This window comes from Phaseolus vulgaris, chromosome 7 (genome assembly GCF_000499845.2).
Source record: "Phaseolus vulgaris cultivar G19833 chromosome 7, P. vulgaris v2.0, whole genome shotgun sequence".
NCBI lineage: Eukaryota > Viridiplantae > Streptophyta > Magnoliopsida > Fabales > Fabaceae > Phaseolus > Phaseolus vulgaris.
In genome coordinates, this window is record NC_023753.2 from 16,132,341 (window position 1) to 16,155,429 (window position 23,089).

General features: G+C 46.6%; 2 protein-coding genes across 2 annotated transcripts; both read left to right on the plus strand.

The window, feature by feature from the left end:
* The first annotated feature begins 1,006 nt into the window (after nt 1-1,006).
* Nucleotides 1,007-1,482, plus strand: LOC137829129 (uncharacterized). The gene is made up of 2 exons (XM_068635923.1): nt 1,007-1,054; nt 1,096-1,482. Exons 1-2 carry the CDS (start codon nt 1,007-1,009, stop codon nt 1,480-1,482), a joined length of 435 nt encoding a protein of 144 aa, XP_068492024.1.
* Nucleotides 1,483-5,562: 4,080 nt separating this feature from the next.
* On the plus strand, nt 5,563-6,471 carry LOC137829130 (uncharacterized). The gene has a single exon (XM_068635925.1). The coding sequence runs from the start codon at nt 5,563-5,565 to the stop codon at nt 6,469-6,471; it is 909 nt and encodes a 302-aa protein (XP_068492026.1).
* Nucleotides 6,472-23,089: the final 16,618 nt, after the last annotated feature.

A 23,089-nucleotide genomic window follows, 5' to 3' on the forward strand; every position in this document is an offset into this window, starting at 1 on the left:
AGAAGTTGAAGTTGCACATCGAAAGTAATTTATTAATAGAAATAGAAAAAGATGGTTTCCTTAGAACTTGTATATATTTGTGTCTCATCTTCATTCCAATACAATAATGAAAACATTCATACTCACACTTGTACGCATCAATATTTTAGTAAATATTTTTTTTTACAAAAAATAAAATTAAAAAAAACATGATATTAAAATAATACTTTTTATTATATTCAATAATAGATATATAAGTAAGTTATAATTGCATAAATTTTGAAACAACAAAGCAAATAAATCAAAAGTGTCTTATTAAGAAAATAATAATTATCAAATTATACGCAATTATTGTATGCAATTATTCTACGATATTGTACGCAATTATATGCAATTAATTTAATAATGATAGAATCCCATGATTAGTGAATCTCTACCTAATTAGTTTGTAATTTGGATATTCTCCACACACTATATATTTGTGTCTCATCTTCATTCCAATGCAATAATGAAAATATTCATATACTCACATTTGTACACATACAAATATTTATTAAATATTTTTTTTACAAAAAAATAAAAATTAAAAAAAAACATGATATTATCAATAATTTGATGTTAAAATAATATTTTTTATTATATTCAATAATAAATATATAAATAAATTATAATTGCATAAATTTTGAAACAACATAGCAAATAAATCAAAATTATCTTATTAAAGAAATAATAATTATCAAATTATACACAATTATTGTACGATATTGTACGCAATTATATGGAATTAATTTAATAATGATAGAATCCCATGATTAATGGATACCTAATTAGCTTGTAATTTGGAGAGAGAAAGTCTCTATACACTTGTATATATTTCCTATAGATGGAGTGATGTAAATATACACAAGAGAATAAGAAATATCTCTTTTCCTTACCATCTTCTTATATATCATTTTCTTATATGGTATCAGAGCACCAAGATGGTGTTTTGATAGCCTCTCCATTTTTATCCCCTAAATAAGAGATCATGTCTGATAAAGAAGGTACTAGTAACGTCGCCAAGTCGGCTGCCATGGTAATTACATGATTCTTTCATGGTTAAATCACTCCATCTAGGCAGAGATAGTCGTAGGGGTAATTCACGCGAAGATCGCCCGTCAAGTTTGGGAAGATCTCTGCGACCAGTTCGGACAGAAGAATGCACCAACCATTTTTCAAATTCAGAAGGCAATAGCAACTGTGTCCCAAGGTACGATATTAGTGGCTTCATACTACATCAAACTCAAAACGTTGTGGGATGAACTCGAGCTATATCGTTCACCCATAGTTTGTAATCAGACAAAGGAGCACCAGATCGAGAAGGAAAAAGATAAACTTATGCAATTCCTTTTGGGGTTGAATGATTCGTTCAAAACAATCAAGTCCAATATTCTTGTCATGAATCCTCTACCAAATGTTCGACAAGCATACTCTTTGAGTGTGCAAGAAGAGACACAACAATAGATGAATTCAAATCCTGGCAAGAATTTTCAATTGTGATCTGCCAATTGGAAGCAATCAAAAGGTAGAAGCTGTGATCACTGTAACAAACCAGGTCATACCAGAGACGAATGTCGTACTTTGAAATTTCATTGCATATACTGTAATAAAAGAGGACACACGGAAGATAGGTGTCGCATAAAAAGGGACCATGGAACTCCAATGGGGGTAATGGCCAGCAACAGCGAATAAAAAAGAACCCTAAAAGCTCTTATTCATCAATAACAAACATGGCAGATTCCTCTTCATTACCACATGACAACAATGAGTCTGATAGAAACCTTGTACAAGGGTTCACTGCCAACCAAATTCAGCAATTGGCAAATGTTGTTTACTCGCTCAACAATAATGGTAAAAGTGTAGCGTTTATAAACGCTACAGGTCTATTTGCTCATAACTCGTCTATTAATTCTGCTTTTAGAAAACCATGGATTTTGGATAGCGGAGCACCGATCACATTGCATCTAATTCACAATTTTTCACACACACTTCATCGTCATTTATTCCAAATATTAATCTTCTCACAGGCTCAATTGCGGCCATCTCATCTACGAGCAGACAAGGTGCAAGCTTTAATCATAAAGACTTTTCATATGGTCTAGAGTTGCATTGGGTCCAAGGAGGCCCAATTGTATCTCTAGCTAAACTCTTTCTTTTTCTATTTACACCCTACTCTAATTGGCCTTATACATGACCCATGAAAATGGCCCAAATACATGCCCAAAATAAAGTCTATACTACTTTGTATAATGTTTATAAAGCTAGATTGAAAAATGGAAGAGCAGACAAAAGTTAATTCTCCCTGATATGAGAGTCTTCTGAGATCCTTTTTGTACTTCTAATCTTCTTAGCCAAATGTTTCAAGGCTGTATGAGTTTTCATCATATTACCTTTATTTAATAACATTTATTTGTTAGGATGTTATTTATAAGTGGATTATATAAGTATGAAATATATGGTTGATGTGGGAATGTACATGTTGGAAAAAGTAAGTATATATTTATGTGTAAAATTGTGAGTAGTTCAAAGTGTGACTTTCATAGTAAGAATATGATATATTCATAATAAGTAATGAAATGGTAATTAGGAGTGATTTAGACATAAGTTTATATGTTCAAAATAACATATGTTATATGTGAGTGAAAATTTGTTCTCTGGTCTTATCTTGCTAAAGCAACTACTCTAGAGATGTCCAAACAATGAGTTGTCAGTCAATGTATCGTTCCATATCACTTATATTTTCACATGGATAAGATAGAGAGAGAGGAAGAAAAAGGGGGGAGGGAAAGAGGGAGAGAAATAGGGAGGCCGAGTGAAGGAGAGAGGGTGAGAGGGAGAGGGAGAGAGAGGGTGAGAGAGAGAGAGAAATGAATGATGATTAAGAAATTTGAGACCCACAAGTGGTGCATAAGGTTATGAAAAGTGAGACCGTGCAACTATGTGTCAATCCTCAAACGTGCATGAGGTCGCTTAAGTGAAGTAAGTTCTCTCAATCAACGCTTGTCTAGTGATGTGAGAATGTTGATGAGTATTGGTGTATGATTGTTGTGTTGAGATGCATGCATGTGTATAATATACATTATGTATATTGTTTATGATATTTGTATGTTATGTTGTCATTGTGAATGTGAGGATACTTTATATGGTTTTATATCCCAATATAAACATAGATAAAATAAAATCGTGCAAAATTGAAGATTTTTTTGCATCTAAGACCTTTTATAACAAATACAAATAATGAGTCTAACATAAAAAAAACTGTTCAATTTTACTAATTATATTTTTAGTGGGTCAATGCCTTAGTTTATATTGAAACTATATAACGGAAAATGGCAAGAGATCGTGGGAGAGGTAAGGAGGCAAGGTGGAGGGGGAAGAGGGAAGAAGTATGGAGAAGAGAGGCAGATCTCAAGATAACATCGTCGGTGAATAACTCTGGGGAAGGGAGCTCAACAACCTTCTTTTTCTCGAATTTCCCTGACAGCCATGGACAGTACGACATGTTTAGGATTTTCGGAAAATGGGCCAGAGTGAAAGAGGTGTTTATTTCTAGGCGGCTGAATCGGTGGGAAAAAGATATGGCTTTGTGAGATTCTACACAGTCCAAGATGAGGCCAAACTGGAAAAGAAATTGGACCAGATTTATATTGGCAACTTGAAACTACACGTTAACTTCCCAAAATATAGGAGAGAAGAGGTTGAAGTTCAGAAAGGAAAACCAAGTTCATCTAGACATGGTATCTCTCGAGCTAGGAGCATTAAAGGTAAGATAAAGGAGGAGGAGGTCTGGTGGAGTTACAGAACAGTCCGGAAGGATGAGACCAAAAAACCTAAGCAATCCTATGCTGAGATTGTGCGTAAGCATTCAAGAAGTAGATGGACTAAACCTGCTTTTGAAACAAGGCCTAATGCGCCGCCGTGGCTGGTCTCGAGTGTAGTTGGATGGATGTCCCCTGACATGTCCTTTGATACCTTGAATGAAGAGTTTGTTAAGGGGGGTATGAGCAGAATCAAACTTAGATTTATGGGTGATAATTTAGTGCTTCTAACACCCAAAGAAGGTGTTAGAATGGAGGATATCATTAAGCTTAATAATGAATGGTTTGTCTCCCTTTTTGATGATATTAAACCCTAGTCCGAATCTCATGTAGCAGAGCATAAAATAGTCTGGGTGAGGTGTTATGGGATCCCGTTAACCTTGTGGAACAAACAGTGTTTTGCGAAGGTGGTTGGAGAAGTAGCATCTCTGGTAAAGATAGATGAGTCTACTAGACTGTGGTAGAACCTGGAGTTCGCCCGTTTGCAGGTTAGGTTACGTAAAGCTTGAAAACTGGATATGGTGAATGAGTTCAAGATTAATGGGAAGGTTTATAACATTGTCATTACAGAGGAGATAGCCAGTAGAGAAAGAGAAGAATGTTCATGTCACGATGATCATTATGCATCTTTCGATAGTATCTCGTCGTCGGATACCGTGGTGGAGGAAACGTACCATTCTGGAAGGTCGTCCGATGAAGGGGATGAATGCGGAGGCGTCGGTTTGCAGCGGGATGAGAATTCCGAGGCGGTGGGGCTGACCCAAACCTCGATACCGGCTAATTGGAAGTTTTTCGAGAATAAGGCTGTGAGCGATATTGGGTGTCAGCTTAAAGGTGGGTTCTCTTTCCTTAAAATGGCAAAACGTGTGAAGGGAGGGTCTGAAGGAGGAGCAGCCTTAGCTGCAGTTAGTCAAGTCAACGAAGCATGTAAAGTTTTTCAGGATTCACTGGCCAACCTAGTAGAAGGGGCCTATGGGTGCAATCTCTTAGCTATTGGGCCTAAGCAAGATGAGGCCCAATCTACAATGAGAGGTATGGTTAGTAAAGAAGGAATTTCAAGGGGCCCAACGTCAGGTAGCAAAGGGGGAAAAACGATTATGCGCTGTGAGGAGGAAGGGCTCGCTACCATGGCTGCGTCAATTCATCTTTGTACAAAGGAAGATGGGGATCACCGTGTCGTGTTGCAAACGCAGGTGAGCGATTCTGATGTCAATCCATGCCATGCAGTCCACCATAGTAGTGAGAGAGAGAGTTCATCTACGGGGAGCTCGGACCCCCAATCAAGCGGAAGTGTTAAGTGGTGCAAGACGACCAACGGTGTAGAATCAATTGCGGAACACGACGTTGTTTCTACTGGAGAAGTGGGCCGCAAGTCGTCACCGGAATTCCGTAGACTAAGGTCTATGCGAGGGCTGGGTACGCAAACTGCTCAAACGAAGGGGAGGTCGAATGGGGGAGTCGGAACATTCCAGCATGGGGTAAATTCTTCCTCTAGGCTTAGCCACTGTGCCTTGGCGGAGTCGAGTACAGACATTCACCTTTGTAATGATCGGTTGAAGCTGGAAGTCAAGGATGCGGAATCAGTTCGAATTTGGGAATTGGGACGCAATCTCTGATTGGAATGCCCAGGGGGTGAGGGGAATCTGGTTGGAGAGCTGGATCGACTAGAGGAAAGGGATAAGGACGATAAAGAGGCATCTCGGGTGGGAAGTGGGAAGGAGTTACCATGATTATAATCAACCTCAATATTAGAAGGTTGGGAGGGGGGACAAAAGCAAGGTATTTGAATCACCTTGTGTCTAAGGAGGGTGCTGATTTTCTATGTTTGCAGGAAACGAAAACTTCTTCTTTCTCAGATGCCAGATGTTTTCTTTTGTGGAGAAGTTGTAACATTGGTTGGGTCCATCATGAAGGGATTAATGGGGCAGGAAGCATGTTAACAATGTGGAATAAGGAAGCATTCGAGTACGGAAGTCACGCTGTTGGGGTTGGCTTTATTGCTATAGTGGGTTATCACCTTGAAGTAAAATGTCATTGTGTGGTGGTAAATGTTTATGCAGCGTGTAACTTACAGGATAAAATTCTTTTGTGGGAAGTTTTAACGTCACTCAAGCAATCCTATCAGAATTTGGCTTGGTGCTTATGCGGCAACTTCAATGCCGTAAGGAGGCCCGAGGAGAGGAAAGGGATTAGAGGTTATTCAAGCCAAAAGAAGGAGATTACAGGGTTTAATAACTTTATTGAGACAAATGGTTGGATGGACATTCCTGGTGTAGGGAAAAACTTTACTTGGTTCAAAGCGAACGGCACAGCAAAGAGCAGACTAGATAGATTTCTGGTCTCTGAAGAGTGGCTTCATTTTTGGTCGGCATCCAAACAATATGTGCAACAGAGAGTCGTCTCGGATCACTGCGCTCTAGTCTTAAAATCATGCGTTAAAGATTGGGGGCCCAAACCTTTTAGAACCCTTGATGTATGGCTGAAGGAACCGGGGTTTACTGCAATGATAAAGGATAAATGGGAATCTTATCAGGTGGAAGGTAATCGCATTTCCGTTCTTAAAGAAAAGTTGAAACTCTTAAAGGCTGTTCTTAAGGAGTGGAACCAAAAGTGTGTTTGGCTGTGTGGAATCTGATAAAAGGCGCATTGAGACGGAAATTGAGGAATTAGACAGGGAGGATGACATTGATGTTTTAGAGGACGAGGGAAGGTTGAGAAGAATGGATCTGCTTAGTCAATTGGGGTTGGTTAATAGAAAGTTGGAATCCATCTACAGGCAAAAAGCTAGAGTGAATTGGCTGAAACATGGGGATTTTAACTCCAAATTCTTCCATTCCGCGATTCGATGGAGAAGGCTAAGAAATGAGGTCAAAGGAGTCGAGATTAACTCTAAGTGGTGTGAGGAACCGAAAGTTGTAAGGAGGGAAGCAAAGCTACTCTTTGAGAAGAGATTTTTTGCTACACAGGATTTTGGTGTACATTTGGGTTCGGTGGAATTCAGGTCGTTGCCTTTGGAGGTAAGTAGAAAAATGGTTGCCAGCTTCACCGAGGAAGAAGTGAAGACTGCTGTATGGGAATGTGGAGGATCAAAAAGCCCGGGCCCAGATGGTTTCAATTTCAATTTTATTAAGAGTTGTTGGGAAGTGCTTCAGGTGGATGTTATGGCAGCAGTGCAACTTTTTCACATCACTGGTTCTCTTCCGAAAGGTTGCAATGCTTCCTTCATTGCGCTCATTCCCAAAGTTAGAGATCCGTCTTCGCTCGACCAATTCAGACCCATTTCTCTTGTAGGAGTAATCTACAAGATTATTACTAAAGTTTTGTCAAGCCGTATGAAGACTATAATGCCTTTAATCATTGACGAATGCCAGTCAGCCTTTATTTGTGGTAGAGGATTATTGGACAGCGTTGTCATGGCTAATGAGGTCCTCGAGGATGTAAAGAGAAATGGAAAAAGCGGGGTGTGCTTCAAGGTGGATTTTGAAAAGGCATACGACTCAGTGAGATGGAGTTTTTGTTTGATATGCTTCACAGGCTAGGCTTCCATGACAAGTGGATCTCGTGGGTTAAAGGGTGCTTGGTTTCATCGTCAGTATCCGTGTTGGTGAATGGGAGCCCTACGGAGGAATTCAAACCTTCCAGGGGGTTGAGACAGGGTGATCCAATGGCCCCATTCCTTTTCTTAGTGGTTGTCGAAGGGTTAGCAGGTTTGGTTAGACAAGCGTTGAGAACGAATGTTCTTAGGGGTCTGAAGGTGGGAAGAAACAAGGTCGAGTGTTGTTTGCTACAGTTTGCTGATGACACACTTTTTATGTGTGAGGATACCTTTGATAACATTTTTGCAATTAAGGCTATCCTTCGTTGCTACGAGATTGTATCGGGCTTGAAAGTTAGATTCCACAAGTCTAAACTGTCCGGTATTAAGGTGGATGGCTTTGCTTTGAGCACTTATGCTAAAACTCTGAATTGCAAAACGATGAAGCTTCCTTTCCAGTATCTGGGGGTTGAGGTGGGTGGCAATCCAAGGAAGATACAATTCTGGGATCCGGTAGTCAAAAAGGTCGAAGCCAAACTTAGCTCTTGGAAAGGGAGATTTCTATCAATGGTAGGACGAATCTGTTTGTTGAAATCGGTGTTCACTTCCATTCCCTTGTTTTACCTCTCTATTTTCAAAGCCCCTGTAGCAGTGTACAACAAAATCAGTAGTATTCAGAGGAAGTTCCTATGGGCTTGGGGAAAACAGAGCAAGTTGATTTCTTGGGTTAGCTGGGAAAATGTGTGTAAGCCTTTAGAGTTAGGAGGTTTGGGGGTGAAGGAAATGAAGAACTTTAATGTGGCTCTCCTGGAAAAATGGAGATGGAGGCTCACGAGTAGTGAATGAGGCAAATGGAAAGAGATTATCTCATCTAAATATGGCACTGTAGCAGAAAATTTACAGTTTAGGTCGAAATATCAATCATGGTGGTGGAAGGATCTCACTAAAATCTGCGGTGAAGGTGAGGAAGACGGTTGGTTCCAAAAGGCCATTGGGTGGAAAGTAGGTAACGGAGCCGTAGTGAGATTGTGGGAGGATCTGTGGCTTGGGAATGAGTGTCTTAGAGCGGCATATCCTAGACTTTTTTCCTTGTCACTTGACCAAGGTAAAAGGGTAGGGGAGGTAGGAGTATGGGAAGAGAATAGCTGGCGATGGAGTCTGAACTGGAGGAGGGACAGGTTTCAATGGGAGATGGATATGGAGGCAGACATGTTATCCAGAGTAAGTACGGGTGTTTTGTGTAAGGACTCCTTTGACCAACTTATATGGAAGGGGGACCAGAAGGGTACGTTCTCGGTAAAGTCAGCATATTCTATGTTAGCTAATCATCAATGCTCAGCCGCAAAGGAAAGTGTATTTAGTTTCCTATGGCAAGCTAAAGCCATGCCCAGAGTTCTGACTACAACTTGGAGAATCCTCATTGATAGAATTCCTAATAGAGTTAATTTGTTGAGTAGAGGTGTGCCTGTGACCTCAACCCGTTGTGCTCTTTGCAATCTGTCGGAGGAATCCTCTCAACACCTTTTTTTAGAATGCGGTGTTGCACAACAAGTATGGTCCCGATGTTATAGGTGGATTGGTACTCTAGGTGTCGAAAATAAGGATCTCATGAACCACTTTATGAATTTTCATTTAATACATCTTTCCAGTAAACAGAACCAGGTTTGGTTAGGCTTTTGGGCGGCTATCGTTAGCTATATTTGGGAGCATAGGAACATTGTGGTCTTCAGACAAGGGGTGCCTGATTCTGATGAGATTTTCCAGAACGCTCAGCTGCAGTCATGGTTATGGTTAAAGCATAAAACATCAGATTTTTCGTACGCCTTCTCTGACTGGCTTTTGTATCCAAACCAGTGCCTTCTCTTGGTTCGCTGATTGGTTGGAGTTCAAGATGGAACAGGTATGGTGCAATAAGGTAGTGAGGTCGGTTATTAGCAGGTATAAGGTGTTCTTTTTTCTGTCCATGAGAATAGAGGTGTTTCGGGAGTTTAACAATGAAAGTGGACATGGTTCCCCCCTGGGTCAGGCACTGTGGCGTTTCTGAAGAAGCAAAGAAATCATGGTGTTTTTTTTTATCTCAAGACAGACCTTATTTGTTGTGACCTTGTTGCCTTGGCAGTGTATGTTTTGCGGGTTTGGTAGGGGTGTGGTAGGAGTGTGATGAAGACTGTTTCATGCAACAGAGAGGAAGCGACTCTTTGTGTTAAATGTCTCTTTGACATGGGCCTGGAAAAGCAAAGCACTCTTCACATCACAACGGCCTCCCGTAGGGAAGGGGCTGCATTATTTTTTCTGCACTTGTATGTTTGGTGATTGTAAGTTTTTTCTGGGACAGGGCTTTGTCTAAGGTGGATTTATTATAAACCAATCTCTATCTTTTTTGGGGGTGGAAACCCTGGCAAAGGGGTGGTCCTCTGTTCCTTTGCTGCACATATTGTGTGTTTGGGGCTGTCTTGTTTGATTTGTGCAGGTTTTACAGTGGTTCATGCTAGTGTGCCGCCAATCCTGGGAATTTCCTTTCGGGCACACTTATGTGTTGTCGAGTGCTATAATACAAATAGTGGAATAGCTGAATCAAGGGAATGGCTAGTAGGGACTACTCAAAACGTTGATTTCTGCAGCCTCCAGTGGGGTTTTGTCAGTGCTTTTTTGGAAGAAAATTGACAAAACTAGTGTTATGTTCCGCAACTTGTGGTGGAATATACCCAATTGTGTGCTGCCAAGTCATGAATTACCGACAGGGGAATTGCAGAAACAGGGGAATGGCTGGAGGTGAATGAGCAAAATGCTACTATACTCCTTTTTTTGCTGCTGTCAGGTTCTTTCAGGTGTGTAAGGCTTTATAGAGTGTGAGGGTGAATGGGTTCTGTGGGTTGTGGGGATGCTCGATGGTGTTGTTGCTTTGTTTGTTTTAGTGTGTTCAGCGTTATAGTGGCAGGATGTTTTTTAATGCTAGTTTTTTGTAGTGTTTTATAGCAAACAAGTTGTTCTCCCCTCCTTTGAGGGTGTTTCATGTAAAAGGGTTGGGATATCCCTTTGTATCTAATCCTGTCGCCAACTCTAACGTGGAGGAATCGCTTTGTTGCTTCCTTACCCCGCCTAGGCAACTGTGCTGTCCGCAAGAGTGCTCTTAGAACCTTCTCCAGGAACTTCAAACGCAACCTGCAAAACACACAGACGGCGCCTCTAGCGGCCGTTTGCACTCCGACGCTCAAGTTAGATCACAGAATCACTAACAAAATCATCTGTATCAATCTCTCTCTGATTCTCTCTTTTTATTCTCTCTCTGTGTCTGTGCCTAACAGAATTCTGTTACGCTATTCTCTGCGTGTGTCAGAATTTTGTTATGCTTTTGTGCGAAAACGTACCACAATCAGTAAAGACGTGGGTGTCTGTGTGTTCTGTGTGTACCTTTCACGACACGGAGTGCACCTTTATCTTGGCCGCGCCCCTCTCAGATGGTGACACGTGGAGGCATGCAACTCACATCTAACCGTACACGTGCCACTACCTGAAGGGCTCTAGCGCATCTCTTTGTACGCCTAAGTTATTCCCTTGCGGAGTAACTTAGCGCGTTTCTTCCATCTGGGTGACTCGCACACTCCCAGGAGAACGCCAGGTGTGGCTGGACTAGGCACACTCACCAAGCATTGCTCTCTGCATACACGATTTCCCCTTCACGATGTCATGCACGTAATGGGTTGAGAGAGTCACCAATCACTGACTGGTTTACTAACTCCCTCAGGCCACTCTCGTGCACGATTCTACCGGCGAGGAGCTCCTCTTTCTCTGAGGTATGATCATGCGAGGTCCATGCGTAACGCTCTCGCTGGGAATCTCAGTCCCAGTTTAACTGCGTGTAACACGAAACCCCGATGACCATGCACCCGATGACTGATCGGTGCTCTATTGCTTCTCGCGTTCTCCCCCGGGTGTTTATCTTGGAACTGATCTGTCGGTGGCCACTCGGTTACTGACCACCGATTACCATACCGGGTGATCTCCTCCCTGATTTCTCTGCCACCTGATCCACGTGTCACCCTGCGGGTGGCCCACGTGGTTATCTGTTGCTGACGTCATCGACTACCGATGACCGACCGGATCACAAGCCCCCTAGTCTCGAGCTGTGAACTCGTTCTCAGCGAAGAGACTAAATGGTCGCGCTCTCGGTCCACGTGGCAAGTGGGGCCACATCACGTGCCACCTCACGTGTTGCCCTCTGACGTTATGACTTCCTCCCTTAATCTCGCGACACGTGGACGCATCAACGGCCAGCGCAGAGTGTCGCTAACGCTTCCCTTATTCAAATAGGCGTGCGCTTTCACTGTTTCATCATCTTCTTCAATACTCCAACTCTCAGACACTTCAAATCTCCTCTCTGCGCACCCAACTTTCTTCGAGCTTTCTACCTCAAGACCTTCCGCGATCATCTAAAGGTATGACTTTTCTTCTTCCTTGATCCATTTAGGTTCTTTTCACCGATTGCATTCACCCTTTTCACTACCATGCATTCATCTTCTCTGTTTTTCTTCTTCTCAACCCGCAGATCCTGCCGACAACTCAAGCGTGGAGGAATTGCCTCGTCGCTTCCTTGCCCCGCCTATGGCAACTGTGCTATCTACAAGAGTACTCTTAGAACCTTCTCTGGAACTTCAAATGCAACCTGCAAAACACACAGACGGCACCTCTAGCGGCCGTTTGCACTCCAACGCTCAAGTTAGGTCACAAAATCACTAACAAAATAATGTGTGTAAAAAAGTGTGTCTGTATTTTTCTCTGATTCTCTTTTTATCCCCCTCTGTGTCTGTGCCTAACAGAATTCTATTACGCTGTTCTCTGCGTGTGTCAGAATTCTGTTATGCTTTTGTACGAAAATGCACCACAGTCAGGGTCGTGGGTGTCTGGGTTTTCTGTCTGTACCTTTCACGACACGGAGTGCACCTTTATCTGGGTCGCGCCCCTCTCAGACAACGACACGTGGAGGCATGCAACTCACATCTAACCGTGCACGTGCCACCACCTGAAGGGCTCTAGCGCATCTCTTTGTGCGCCTAAGTTATTCCCTTGTGGAGTAACTTAGCGCGTTTCTTCCATCTAGGTGAATCGCATGTTCCCAGGAGAACGCCAGGTGTGGCTGGACTAGGCACACTCACCAAGCATTGCTCTCTCCACACACGATTTCCCCTTCACGATGCCATGCACGTAATGGGTTGAGAGAGTAACCAATCACTGACCGGTTTACTAACTCCCTCAGGCCACTCTCGTGCACGACTATACCGACGAGGAGCTCTTCTTTCTCTGAGGTATGATCATGCGAGGTCCATGCGTAACGCTCTCGCTGGGAATCTCAGTCCCAGTTTAACTGCGTGTAACACGAGACCCCGATGACTGATCGGTGGTCTATTGCTTCTCGCGTTCTCCCCCGGGTGTTTATCTTGGAACTGATCTGTCGGTGGCCACTCGGTTACTGACCACCGATCACCATATCGGGTGATCTCCTCCATGATTACCCTGCCACCTGATCCACGTGTCACCCTGCGAGTGGTCCACGTGGTTATCTGCTGCTGACGTCATCGATTACCGATGACCGACCGGATCACAAGCCCCCTAGTCTCGAGTTGTGAACTCGTTCTCAACGAAGAGACTAAGTGGTCGCGCTCTCGGTCCACGTGGCAAGTGGGGCCGCATCACGTGCCACCTCACGTGTTGCCTTTTAACGTTACAACTTCCTTTCTTAATCTTTGGACACGTGGCCGCATCAACGGCCAGTTTGGAGTGTCGCTAGCGCTTCCATTATTCAAATAGGCGCGCGTTTTCACTGTTTCATCATCTTCTTCAACACTCTCAGGCTCACTTCGAATTCCCTCTCTCCGCGCCCATCTTCCTTCAAGCTTTCTACCTCCAAACCTTTCGCGATCACTCAAAGGTATGGTTTTTCTTCTTCCTTGGTCTATTTAGGCTCTTTTCACCGATTGCAGTCGTCCCTTTCATTATCATGCATTCATCTTCTCTGTTTTTCCTCTTCTCGACCCGCGCTAGGGTTTTCGCGCCCCTCACTCTGCTTTCTGCTTCTCCCTCTTCCTCTTTTTCGCCTGGACATTTCTTTCTTCTTCCCTTCCTCTGTTTTTCACCGAACCATTCATCATTTCCCCTTCTTCCATTCCTCTGACCCTTCATTTTTCTCCATTGCAGTTATCTCGCAACGGCTCGCTTGAAACAAACCGCTCGAATCGTCGCCTCGTCCTCCGGTGCACAACCTTCAGCAAGTGCACCGGCGCCGCCACCACCCGATGCAACCTCCTACCATTTCAACGCCAGGGTCTACGACTGGGCTCCCTTGGCGTTGCTGGCCGAAACCTCCACCCTACTACCGCAGGGTCACCTCAAATCCCTTCTGAGCAACGACCCAGATGAGCCTTCTTGCGCCGTCGACAGGGAAAACGATTTTAATATCCGTATACGCATTCCTCCTCGAGGGATGCCCATCTGTGCGGATGATAGGGCCACCAATGGGGTGCCCTTCACCTTCGTCTACTCCGCCATCTTCAAGAGGTTGAAGTTGCGCCTGCCCTTCACCTTCGTCTACTCCGCCATCTTCAAGAGGTTGAAGTTGCGCCTGCCCTTCACCTTCTTTGAGAAGGAGTTGATGATGGAGCTAAATGTCGCCCCCTGCCAACTCCATCTGAATGCCTGGGCTTTCATACGGGCATTCGAGATCCTCTGCAACTACTTCGGGCATAACGCCTCCGTAGATGTATTCCTATACTTTTTCGAGGCGAAGAACCCTGGGGATAGGTCCTGGGTCAGCCTGAACGGGGTTGCTGGACGGGTGCTCTTGGGCCTGTACCAGCAATCCTTCAAGGATTGGAAGGGCAGGTTCTATATGATATCTGCTACCCCGCAAAGTCCAACATTGCTCGAGGGGTTTCCCCTTTATTGGGTTCCTGGGGTCGAGTTCAAGAAACCCCGTGGCCTCGAAGTCATGGCCCCCTACGAGCGCGAACTATGTGGGTTGTTCCTAGGGGCAAAGTACAGCTCAGCTCTTCTCATCAAACACGAGTTTGATGTGTTGGCTCTGAAGAAGTACATAGGTAGGCTCTTCTTCTTTCACCTCTTAGGATACTTGCACATTCTCATGCATACTTGCATACATTTTGACCCACTTGCATAATTATGCCATCTAACTCTTCTTTTTTCCTTCGATGTAGACATGACTTCAGGGAAGGAAAGGAGGAAGGCATTGCTGGAGCTTGCCCGAATCCAGGGCGCCAAGATGATTGGCTCTTCTTCTTCCACCACCGAGCCCATCGCAGCTCCTCTTCTCTCGGTCGCGCCAACTGAAGGCCCCGAGCCAGTGAGGAAAAGAAGAAGGCTAGCGAAGGCCTTTCCTTCATCTGCTACAGCTGTTGCTGCCCCTACCCCCTCAACCGAAGAGGAGAGTTCTGGCTCTCCTCTTGTACACCGCAAGAGGAAACTTCCAGAGGTTGGGGGGGCTTCATCCCTTCAGCCTGGGGAGATTGAAGTGGTGGAGATAGAGGAAGGTTCAGCCTCGCCCCCTTCTGCTCAACCTGCCCCAGTGCCAACATCCTTCCCCTCTCCCCAACAACTACCATCTCCAGCTCCTCGACCACCATCCCCAGCTCCACTTCCATCTCCTCCCCCAGCAGGCCAAGCTCTTGGTCAATCCACTCTACCTGCTGGGGGCGATTCTGCTCACTCGGGGGGTCCCCCGGGACTTCTCGCATCGCCACCACCACCACCAACCTCCACTGCTACTGCTGAAGGTGGTGGGGGCAGCTCGCGACCAAGCGGCTCTGGAGCTAGCAATGAGAATTTCAGCCGAGTCATTGCTTTGGTCCGACAGCTCATTTGCAGCCGGGAGCTTATCGAATGGAACGGGGAAGAGGTGGACATGCACTTGGCTAAGCAAATAGTGCTTTCCCTGGAGTTTTCCACCCAACACCGCAAGCAACTAATCCTGGAGAAGAGGATCAAGGAGCTTGAGCACGACAAGGTGTCACTGCAAAGTGACTTTGAGGCTGCCCAAGGGTCCGTAGATCTGATGAGGGGTATGGTGGAAAAATCCAGGGGAGAGTACCTAGCGCAGGTCCAAGAGACCATTAAGACTGAGATCTTGATGGGGCAAGCCGTCAACTCTCTGGACTGCGAGGTGGTGCAACTGCAGAGCAAGGTGATCCACCTGGAGGCCGAGACCTCCTCCCTACGCCAACTGAACTCACAACTAGTGGGGGATCTTGAGTCTACCAGGGAAACGGTCGCTACTGGGGAGAAGAAACTTGAGGAGGTGGTGAGTAAGCTGTCTGAGGCAAAGGGCCAATTGGAAGAAGCTACCTCTTCCATTGCTGCCCTTACCACCGAGAAGAATGTTGCGGAGGCCTCAAAGCAAAAATTAGAAGCTGAGAACGCCGACCTTATGAGCGTGGGTGCTGAAGCCCTTGCTGATGGATTCGAGCTGGCGCTCGAGCAGATCCAATGCGTTCTCCCGGATTTGGACCTCTCACAGTTCAGCATTTATCATGAAGTGGTGAATGGAAAGCTCATTCCTCCTCCTTAAGCTCTTTTTCTTTTTTGTAATTTTATACTTCTGCACAACTTTTTGTACTTGGAATTTGTATAAAACTTGGTGTGAATACATACTCGTTTCAGCTATAAACTTCTTCTCTTGTATTTTCTTGAGCTTCATCTTTCTTTATGCACACGACTAACTGTTAGCTAGCTTAGGTTTAGCGCGATCTTGTACTCTTTGATCTTGGCCTCTACTTGATCACGACTAGCTACTCCCTTAGCTTTGTCTTTAACAGTTCTTATGCATAGCTTCGTACTGGATGTTTGACTAGGCGTAGTCTGTCTGCCTCAGCTTGTTGTGTAAGAATTTGTTTGGAAAAATTTCATCCGACCAGGCGAGACTGATCAGTCATCGTTCTTCAAGCAGCGTACCCACCAACAACTCATCAGTCATCGTTCTTCGGGTAGCGTACCCACCGATAACTCATCAGTCATCGTTCTTCGTACTTCACTTTGCTTCTCTGTCGCTCTAGCGCTAAGTGCATAGAGGACATCAATCGTCAGAGGTGATACCTTGTTTTCTGGGGGAAGAAGAGTGTTTCTCGGTAACCCCTCTTACTTTCCCCAAGGTCATCAACCTTGGGCGGATCGGGTTATTCTTTCCCTGCCTCACTCCTGGGGTGAGAAGGGTTTAAACTATGAGCTTTACTGGGCCAATATTGGTATATGCCAAGTGGGTAAGGACGTTTGTCAAAATCCTTCCTTTCCCTCTCTTGGTCTTACTAGCACCCCTGGCCTTTCGAACCCTAGTCGCCTGCACTCACACCTGGGGTGAGGAGGACTTAGATCAGCGCCCATATTCGCACCTAGGGCGAATAAGGCCTAACCAACCACCTGCACTCGCGCCTGGGGCGAGGAGGATTTTAACTTGAAAACTTTTGCACACTTGATATACTGATAATCTTTTTATTGGGTGGCCTCATTAAAAACCCTCCTTAGGGAAAAGAGTGCCCCCTTATCTGTTCAACTGTTTTCAGTATATACACTGAGTGTGTCTTTAGCGCGAGAACGCAATTACTTTACAACTTAACTGAAATAAAATTTCAAGTGGGTGGCGTTCCACGTCCTGGGGATTGCTCCTCCTTCCAGAGTCTCCAGTCGATAGGCTCCATTCTCCAATGCCTCAACCACCCTGTATGGGCCTGTCCACTTTGGAGACAACTTGTTTTCCATCTCATTTTGATGCGCCTTTCTCATCACCAGATCACCTTCCTGGAAGCGCCTGAGCCTCAACTTGGAGTTGTGCCTCCGTTCTACTCTTCTTTTGACGGCTTCAGCACTAACTCTGGCTTCTTCTCGCACTTCGTCCAGTAGGTCGAGATTCACCTTTCGCTCTTCATTGGATTCTTCGGCAATGAAATTCAAAAACCTGGGGGAGCTCTCCTGTATCTCTACGAGGATCATGGAATCCGTCCCGTAGACAAGGCTAAAGGGTGTCTCATGGGTGCTGGATTGTGGAGTGGTATGGTAGGACCATACGATTTTGGGGACCTCCTCTGCCCATTTTCCTTTAGCTTTCTCTAATCTTCGTTTCAGCCCCCTGAGCAATACTCGGTTGGCTGACTCCACCTGCCCATTGGTTTGTGGGTGTTCCACTGAGGCGAAGACCTGTTGTATCTTTAACTCCTCGTACATCTTCCTTAGCTGATGACTTGTGAACTGGGTGCCATTGTCGGAGACCAGCCTCTTGGGTACTCCAAAACGACAGACGATGTTCTTCCAGACAAAGTGTTCAACTTTCTGTGCGGTGATGTGTGCGACTGGTTCTGCCTCCACCCACTTGGTGAAATATTCAATTGCCACAATGAGGAACTTCATCTGCCTTATCGCCAGGGGAAAAGGTCCCAGGATGTCGATTCCCCATGTGTGGAATGGCCACGGGCTATGGATAGACTTCAACTCTTCAGGGGGTGCCTTATGCCAATCTGCGTGAAGTTGACACTGTTTGCAACGTTGAGCATACCTCACGCAGTCTTCCTTCAGCGTTGGCCAGTAGTACCTTGCGCGGAGGATCCTACTTGCCAAAGCACGACCGCCCACATGACTTCCGCACACCCCTTCGTGTAGCTCTGACATAAGCCTAGTGCATTGCTCTCCATACACGCAGATCTGCACAGGATGAGAAAACCCAAATCTAAACAGGTTTCCATCAATCAAAGTAAACTTACTCGAGCTCCGCTTTATTCTTTTTGCCTCTGCCGGGTCCAGTGGGAGTACACCATCTTCTAAATACAACTGGTACGGTGTTATCCACGCGTCGGGCTCCGTCACAGCGCAGACTTCCATCACATCATCGGTCTTTGCCGGTCGCGCTCTAACCCTTGGCGCTTTCAACGTCTCTTGGGTTAGTGAACGATGACCGATCGCCAGACGCTCCATCAACTTGTACACTTGAAGTACCTGGTTGTCTGACACGAACGCTCGCGGTACCTTCAAGGTCTCCTGAATGATGGTCCTTTGCTTTCCCCCCTTGCCTGAGCTGGCCAACTTGGCAAGCAGGTTTGCTCTGGCATTTTGCTCTCTCGGCACATGAACCAGTTCAAACTCGGTGAAGGACGTCTTCAGGAGTTGTACATACTCTAGGTAAGCTGCCATCTGGGGATCTTTCGCCTATAACTCCCCCGTAACTTGCCCGGTGACTAGCAAAGAGTCACTCTTGGCAACCAAACTTCTTGCTCCCATTTCTCTTGCTAGCAACATTCCTGCGATCAGGGCTTCATACTCCGCCTGATTGTTGCTAGCCTTGAAGGCAAAGCGGAGGGACTGCTCGATCAGCACTCCGTTCGGGCCTTCCAAGATGACCCCACCGCCGCTTCCCTGCTGATTGGAAGAGCCATGCACCGATGATACCCATCGGTAATCTAACCCTTCCGAAGGTGTCGCGACCGACGACAGCTCGACCACAAAGTTGACGAACACCTGCCCCTTTATCGGTCCTCGGGGCTCGTACTGAATGTCGAACTCAGACAATTCCACCGCCCACTTGACCATCCTTCCCGCTACATCTGGTTTCTCCGTCATAGCGAAGTATAGACGAAGAGGGATGCCCACATGTGGCTTGCATAAGACCGGTGGGCTTGCCAGGTACTCCTTCAACTTGATGAAGGCCTCCTCGCACTCTTGTGTCCAAAGGAATCTGCTGTTGCGCTTAAGACACTGGAAGTACGGATGACCTTTCTCCCCTCCAGCGGACATAAACCGGGATAATGCCGCCAACTGACCGGTGAGTTGTTGCACCTCCTTCACCGTCGTTGGACTCCTCATTGCCACGATTGCTGCGCACTTCTCTGGATTGGCTTCAATTCCCCGCTCTGTCAGGAGGAATCCCAAGAACTTCCCTGCCTCCACGCCGAAAATACATTTCTCAGGGTTGAGCTTCAACCTGTACCTGGCGATGGTGGTGAATAGTTCCTCCAGATCGGCCACATGCTGCTCCTTTTCTCGGGATGTGACCACCATGTCATCTACGTAAGCATGCACATTTCTTCCGAGCATGGGCGAGAGCACCCTATCCATAAGTCGCTGATAGGTAGCCCCCGCATTCTTCATCCCGAACGACATTACCTTGTAGCAGTAGCAAGACCGTTCAGTCATGAATGTTGTCTTGCATTCATCCCTGGGGTGCATTCTGATCTGGTTGTATCCTGAGAATGCATCCAAGAAACTGAGTAGCTTCCCCCCTGATGCGCTATCCACCAGAGCGTCTATACTGGGTAGAGGGTAGGAATCTTTGGGGCATGCCTTGTTGAGGTCAGTGAAGTCCACGCACATCCTCCACTTGTCGTTTGGCTTCTGAACCAGTGCCACGTTCGCTAGCCACTCTGGGTACTGGATCTCCCTGACGTGCCCTGCGGCAAAGAGGTTTTGCGTTTCGTCGTGGATCACTTTCCTCTTCTCTTCGTTGAACTTCCTTCACCTCTGACGCACAGGTCGGACTTTAGGATCCATCGACAGGCGATGGCAAAGGAAGTCAGGGTCGATTCCTGGCATGTCAGATGCTGACCATGCGAACGCGCCCATGTGCTTCTCGATCACCCCGGCGATCAGCCCTCGTTCTTCTTCGCCGAGCAATCCTCCCAACTTGAACTTTTTCCCCCTTATATCTACTTCTACCCACCCCTCAGCTGGGTGGGGTCTTCTCTCGCTTGCGATGACCTCCCTCGCGATCCCTGACTCGCGAGGAGTGATCATGCCCTCCTCCTCTGCTTCCACTTGAGTTACCTGGGAGCCCCCCAGCGTAGCAGCCTCCATCTCCTGATCGCCATGCGTTCCCCTAACCACCGATCGCTCTTCGAGCACACCTGGTGGTGGTGTTGAGGTGACATGGCATATGCTCATTTTCTGCCTGAGGTTGTTCACATAACAGCGCCTAGCCTCAGCCTGATCTGACTTGATGGTTATTACGGTCCCCTCCATCGATGGTAGCTTCAGCTTCATGTGCCTCGTCGATGGCACTGCACCCAACCTATTGAGTGTTGGCCTTCCCAGCAAGATGTTGTACGCAGAAGGGGCGTTCACTACCAAGTACCTTATCTTTTCGGTGCGGGCTGTTGTTCCATCGGTGAACGTCGTCCTCAGCTCAATGTACCCCCGCACCTCTACCTGATCCCCTGCAAAGCCGTAAAGACATCCGGTATACGGCCTTAGTTGATCGGGGGATAGCTGCAACTTGTTGAACGTCGGCCAGAACATGACGTCTGCCGAGCTCCCTTGGTCCACGAGCACTCTGTGCACTCGCCTTCCTGTTGTGATGAGGGAGATGACCACAGGATCGTTGTCGTGCGGTATAACGTCCCGTAGATCAGCTTTCTTGAAAGTGATATCTACCTCGGGGAAATGGCCCTCGTCCACCGAGTCCACGGCCATTACCGATCGAGCATACCTTCTTCTTTGTGATGCGGTGCATCCCCCACCGGAGAAGCCCCCCGCAATCGTCTGCACCTCCCCGTGCACAGGGATTTCATGCTGCTGTTGTCCTGCTTGGGCCCCCGATGCGCGATCACCCTGCGCCTCCCGCAGGTAATCTGCCAGGAACCCAGACTTTACCAACTCCGCCAGCTGGTGTCCCAACGCCAAGCAGGAGTGGAGTGTGTGACCAAAGGCTTGGTGAAACTCACACCACTCGTTCTTTTTCCTCCCTAGGACCTTGTTTGTCTTCTCTGGTACTCGGAGTCTCGCGGCTATGGTAGGAAGGGCGATCAGATCCGCCAACCCTACCATGAAATCGTATCTTGGGGGTGCATTATTCTCCCTTGCACGCCCCCTGCCCTGGTCCTTCCTGGGTGCATAAGGACGAGGTTTCCCTTGCACCTTCTTTCCCTCCTTTGCCTCATGCACCCTCGTGTGCTGTTGTTGCTTCCCCTGTCCTCCACGCGGCTTCAGCGGTGCAGCACTTCCTCTTTTCTCAGAAACCTCTGTCTCTGCCACTATGTGCGCCATCGCGCGTCGTCGGATCTCCGCAAAGGTGCTAGGATGGCTTCTGATACTGAAGGGACCAGGCAACACTCCCTTCTTAAACGCATGCACCAGCATATCCTCGTCCTTGCTGGGCAATCTAACCACTTGTGCTCCGAAGCGGTTGAGGTAGTCTTTCAGTGACTCACCTTGATATTGGCGTACATCGAACAGATCGTACGACACCACTGAAGGTGCTCTGTTAACGATGTACTGGTCAGTGAAAAGCTTCGAAAACTGATGGAAGGACGTGATATGACCCTCTGGAAAACTCACGAACCATTCCATGGCGATTCCACTCAGTGTACTCATGAACATCTTGCAATACACGGCATCTGAGCCCCAGACAGCATCATCTGAGTGTGGAACGCCGTCAGATGCGCTTCTGGATCTTCTACCCCTGTGAACAACGCCTTCACTCCCACTAGGTTGGGAGGTACCATGGTTTGCATGATTTCAGGGGAGAATGGCATAGGGAACGCTCTCGGAGGCGATGGTGGCATCGACATCCCTTCTCCAACTGCGCGTTCCTTCTGCGTCTGTAACGTCCTTCTCAGCTCCTCATTAACGCGATTCAGCTCATCATTCCTACTCTGCGATGCAGCCAACTCCGCCTGCATCTTCTCTTGTTCAGCTCTCGACGCTGCGACATTGTCCTGCAGCGCACGCATCATCTCCAGGACCTGTGCCATTGTCACAGCTCCTTCCTCAGCAGATGGCGCAGGTGATGTTTGTCTTGTTCTCCTCATTTTCTCAGCAAAACTTTGAGAAACTTCAGAAACTTTGGTGTGGATGGGACCACGATTCACACGGGCCCCACGGTGGGCGCCAAATGATCCTGTCGCCAACTCTAACATGGAGGAATCGCTTTGTTGCTTCCTTACCCCGCCTAGGCAACTGTGCTGTCCGCAAGAGTGCTCTTAGAACCTTCTCTAGGAACTTCAAACGCAACCTGCAAAACACACAGACGGCGCCTCTAGCGGCCGTTTGCACTCCGACGCTCAAGTTAGATCACAGAATCACTAACAAAATCATCTGTATCAATCTCTCTCTGATTCTCTCTTTTTATTCTCTCTCTGTGTCTGTGCCTAACAGAATTCTGTTACGCTATTCTCTGCGTGTGTCAGAATTTTGTTATGCTTTTGTGCGAAAACGTACCACAATCAGTAAAGACGTGGGTGTCTGTGTGTTCTGTGTGTACCTTTCACGACACGGAGTGCACCTTTATCTTGGCCGCGCCCCTCTCAGATGGTGACACGTGGAGGCATGCAACTCACATCTAACCGTACACGTGCCACTACCTGAAGGGCTCTAGCGCATCTCTTTGTACGCCTAAGTTATTCCCTTGCGGAGTAACTTAGCGCGTTTCTTCCATCTGGGTGACTCGCACACTCCCAGAAGAACGCCAGGTGTGGCTGGACTAGGCACACACCAAGCATTGCTCTCTGCATACACGATTTCCCCTTCACGATGTCATGCACGTAATGGGTTGAGAGAGTCACCAATCACTGACTGGTTTACTAACTCCCTCAGGCCACTCTCGTGCACGATTCTACCGGCGAGGAGCTCCTCTTTCTCTGAGGTATGATCATGCGAGGTCCATGCGTAACGCTCTCGCTGGGAATCTCAGTCCCAGTTTAACTGCGTGTAACACGAAACCCCGATGACCATGCACCCG

Coding starts and splice junctions, on each gene's coding strand:
- LOC137829129 (XM_068635923.1), top strand. CDS start 1,007: ATGTCTGATAAAGAAGGTACTAGTAACGTCGCCAAGTCGGCTGCCATG. Junction 1,055..1,095: donor TCGCCAAGTCGGCTGCCATG/GTAATTACATGA, acceptor CACTCCATCTAG/GCAGAGATAGTCGTAGGGGT.
- LOC137829130 (XM_068635925.1), top strand. CDS start 5,563: ATGATTATAATCAACCTCAATATTAGAAGGTTGGGAGGGGGGACAAAA.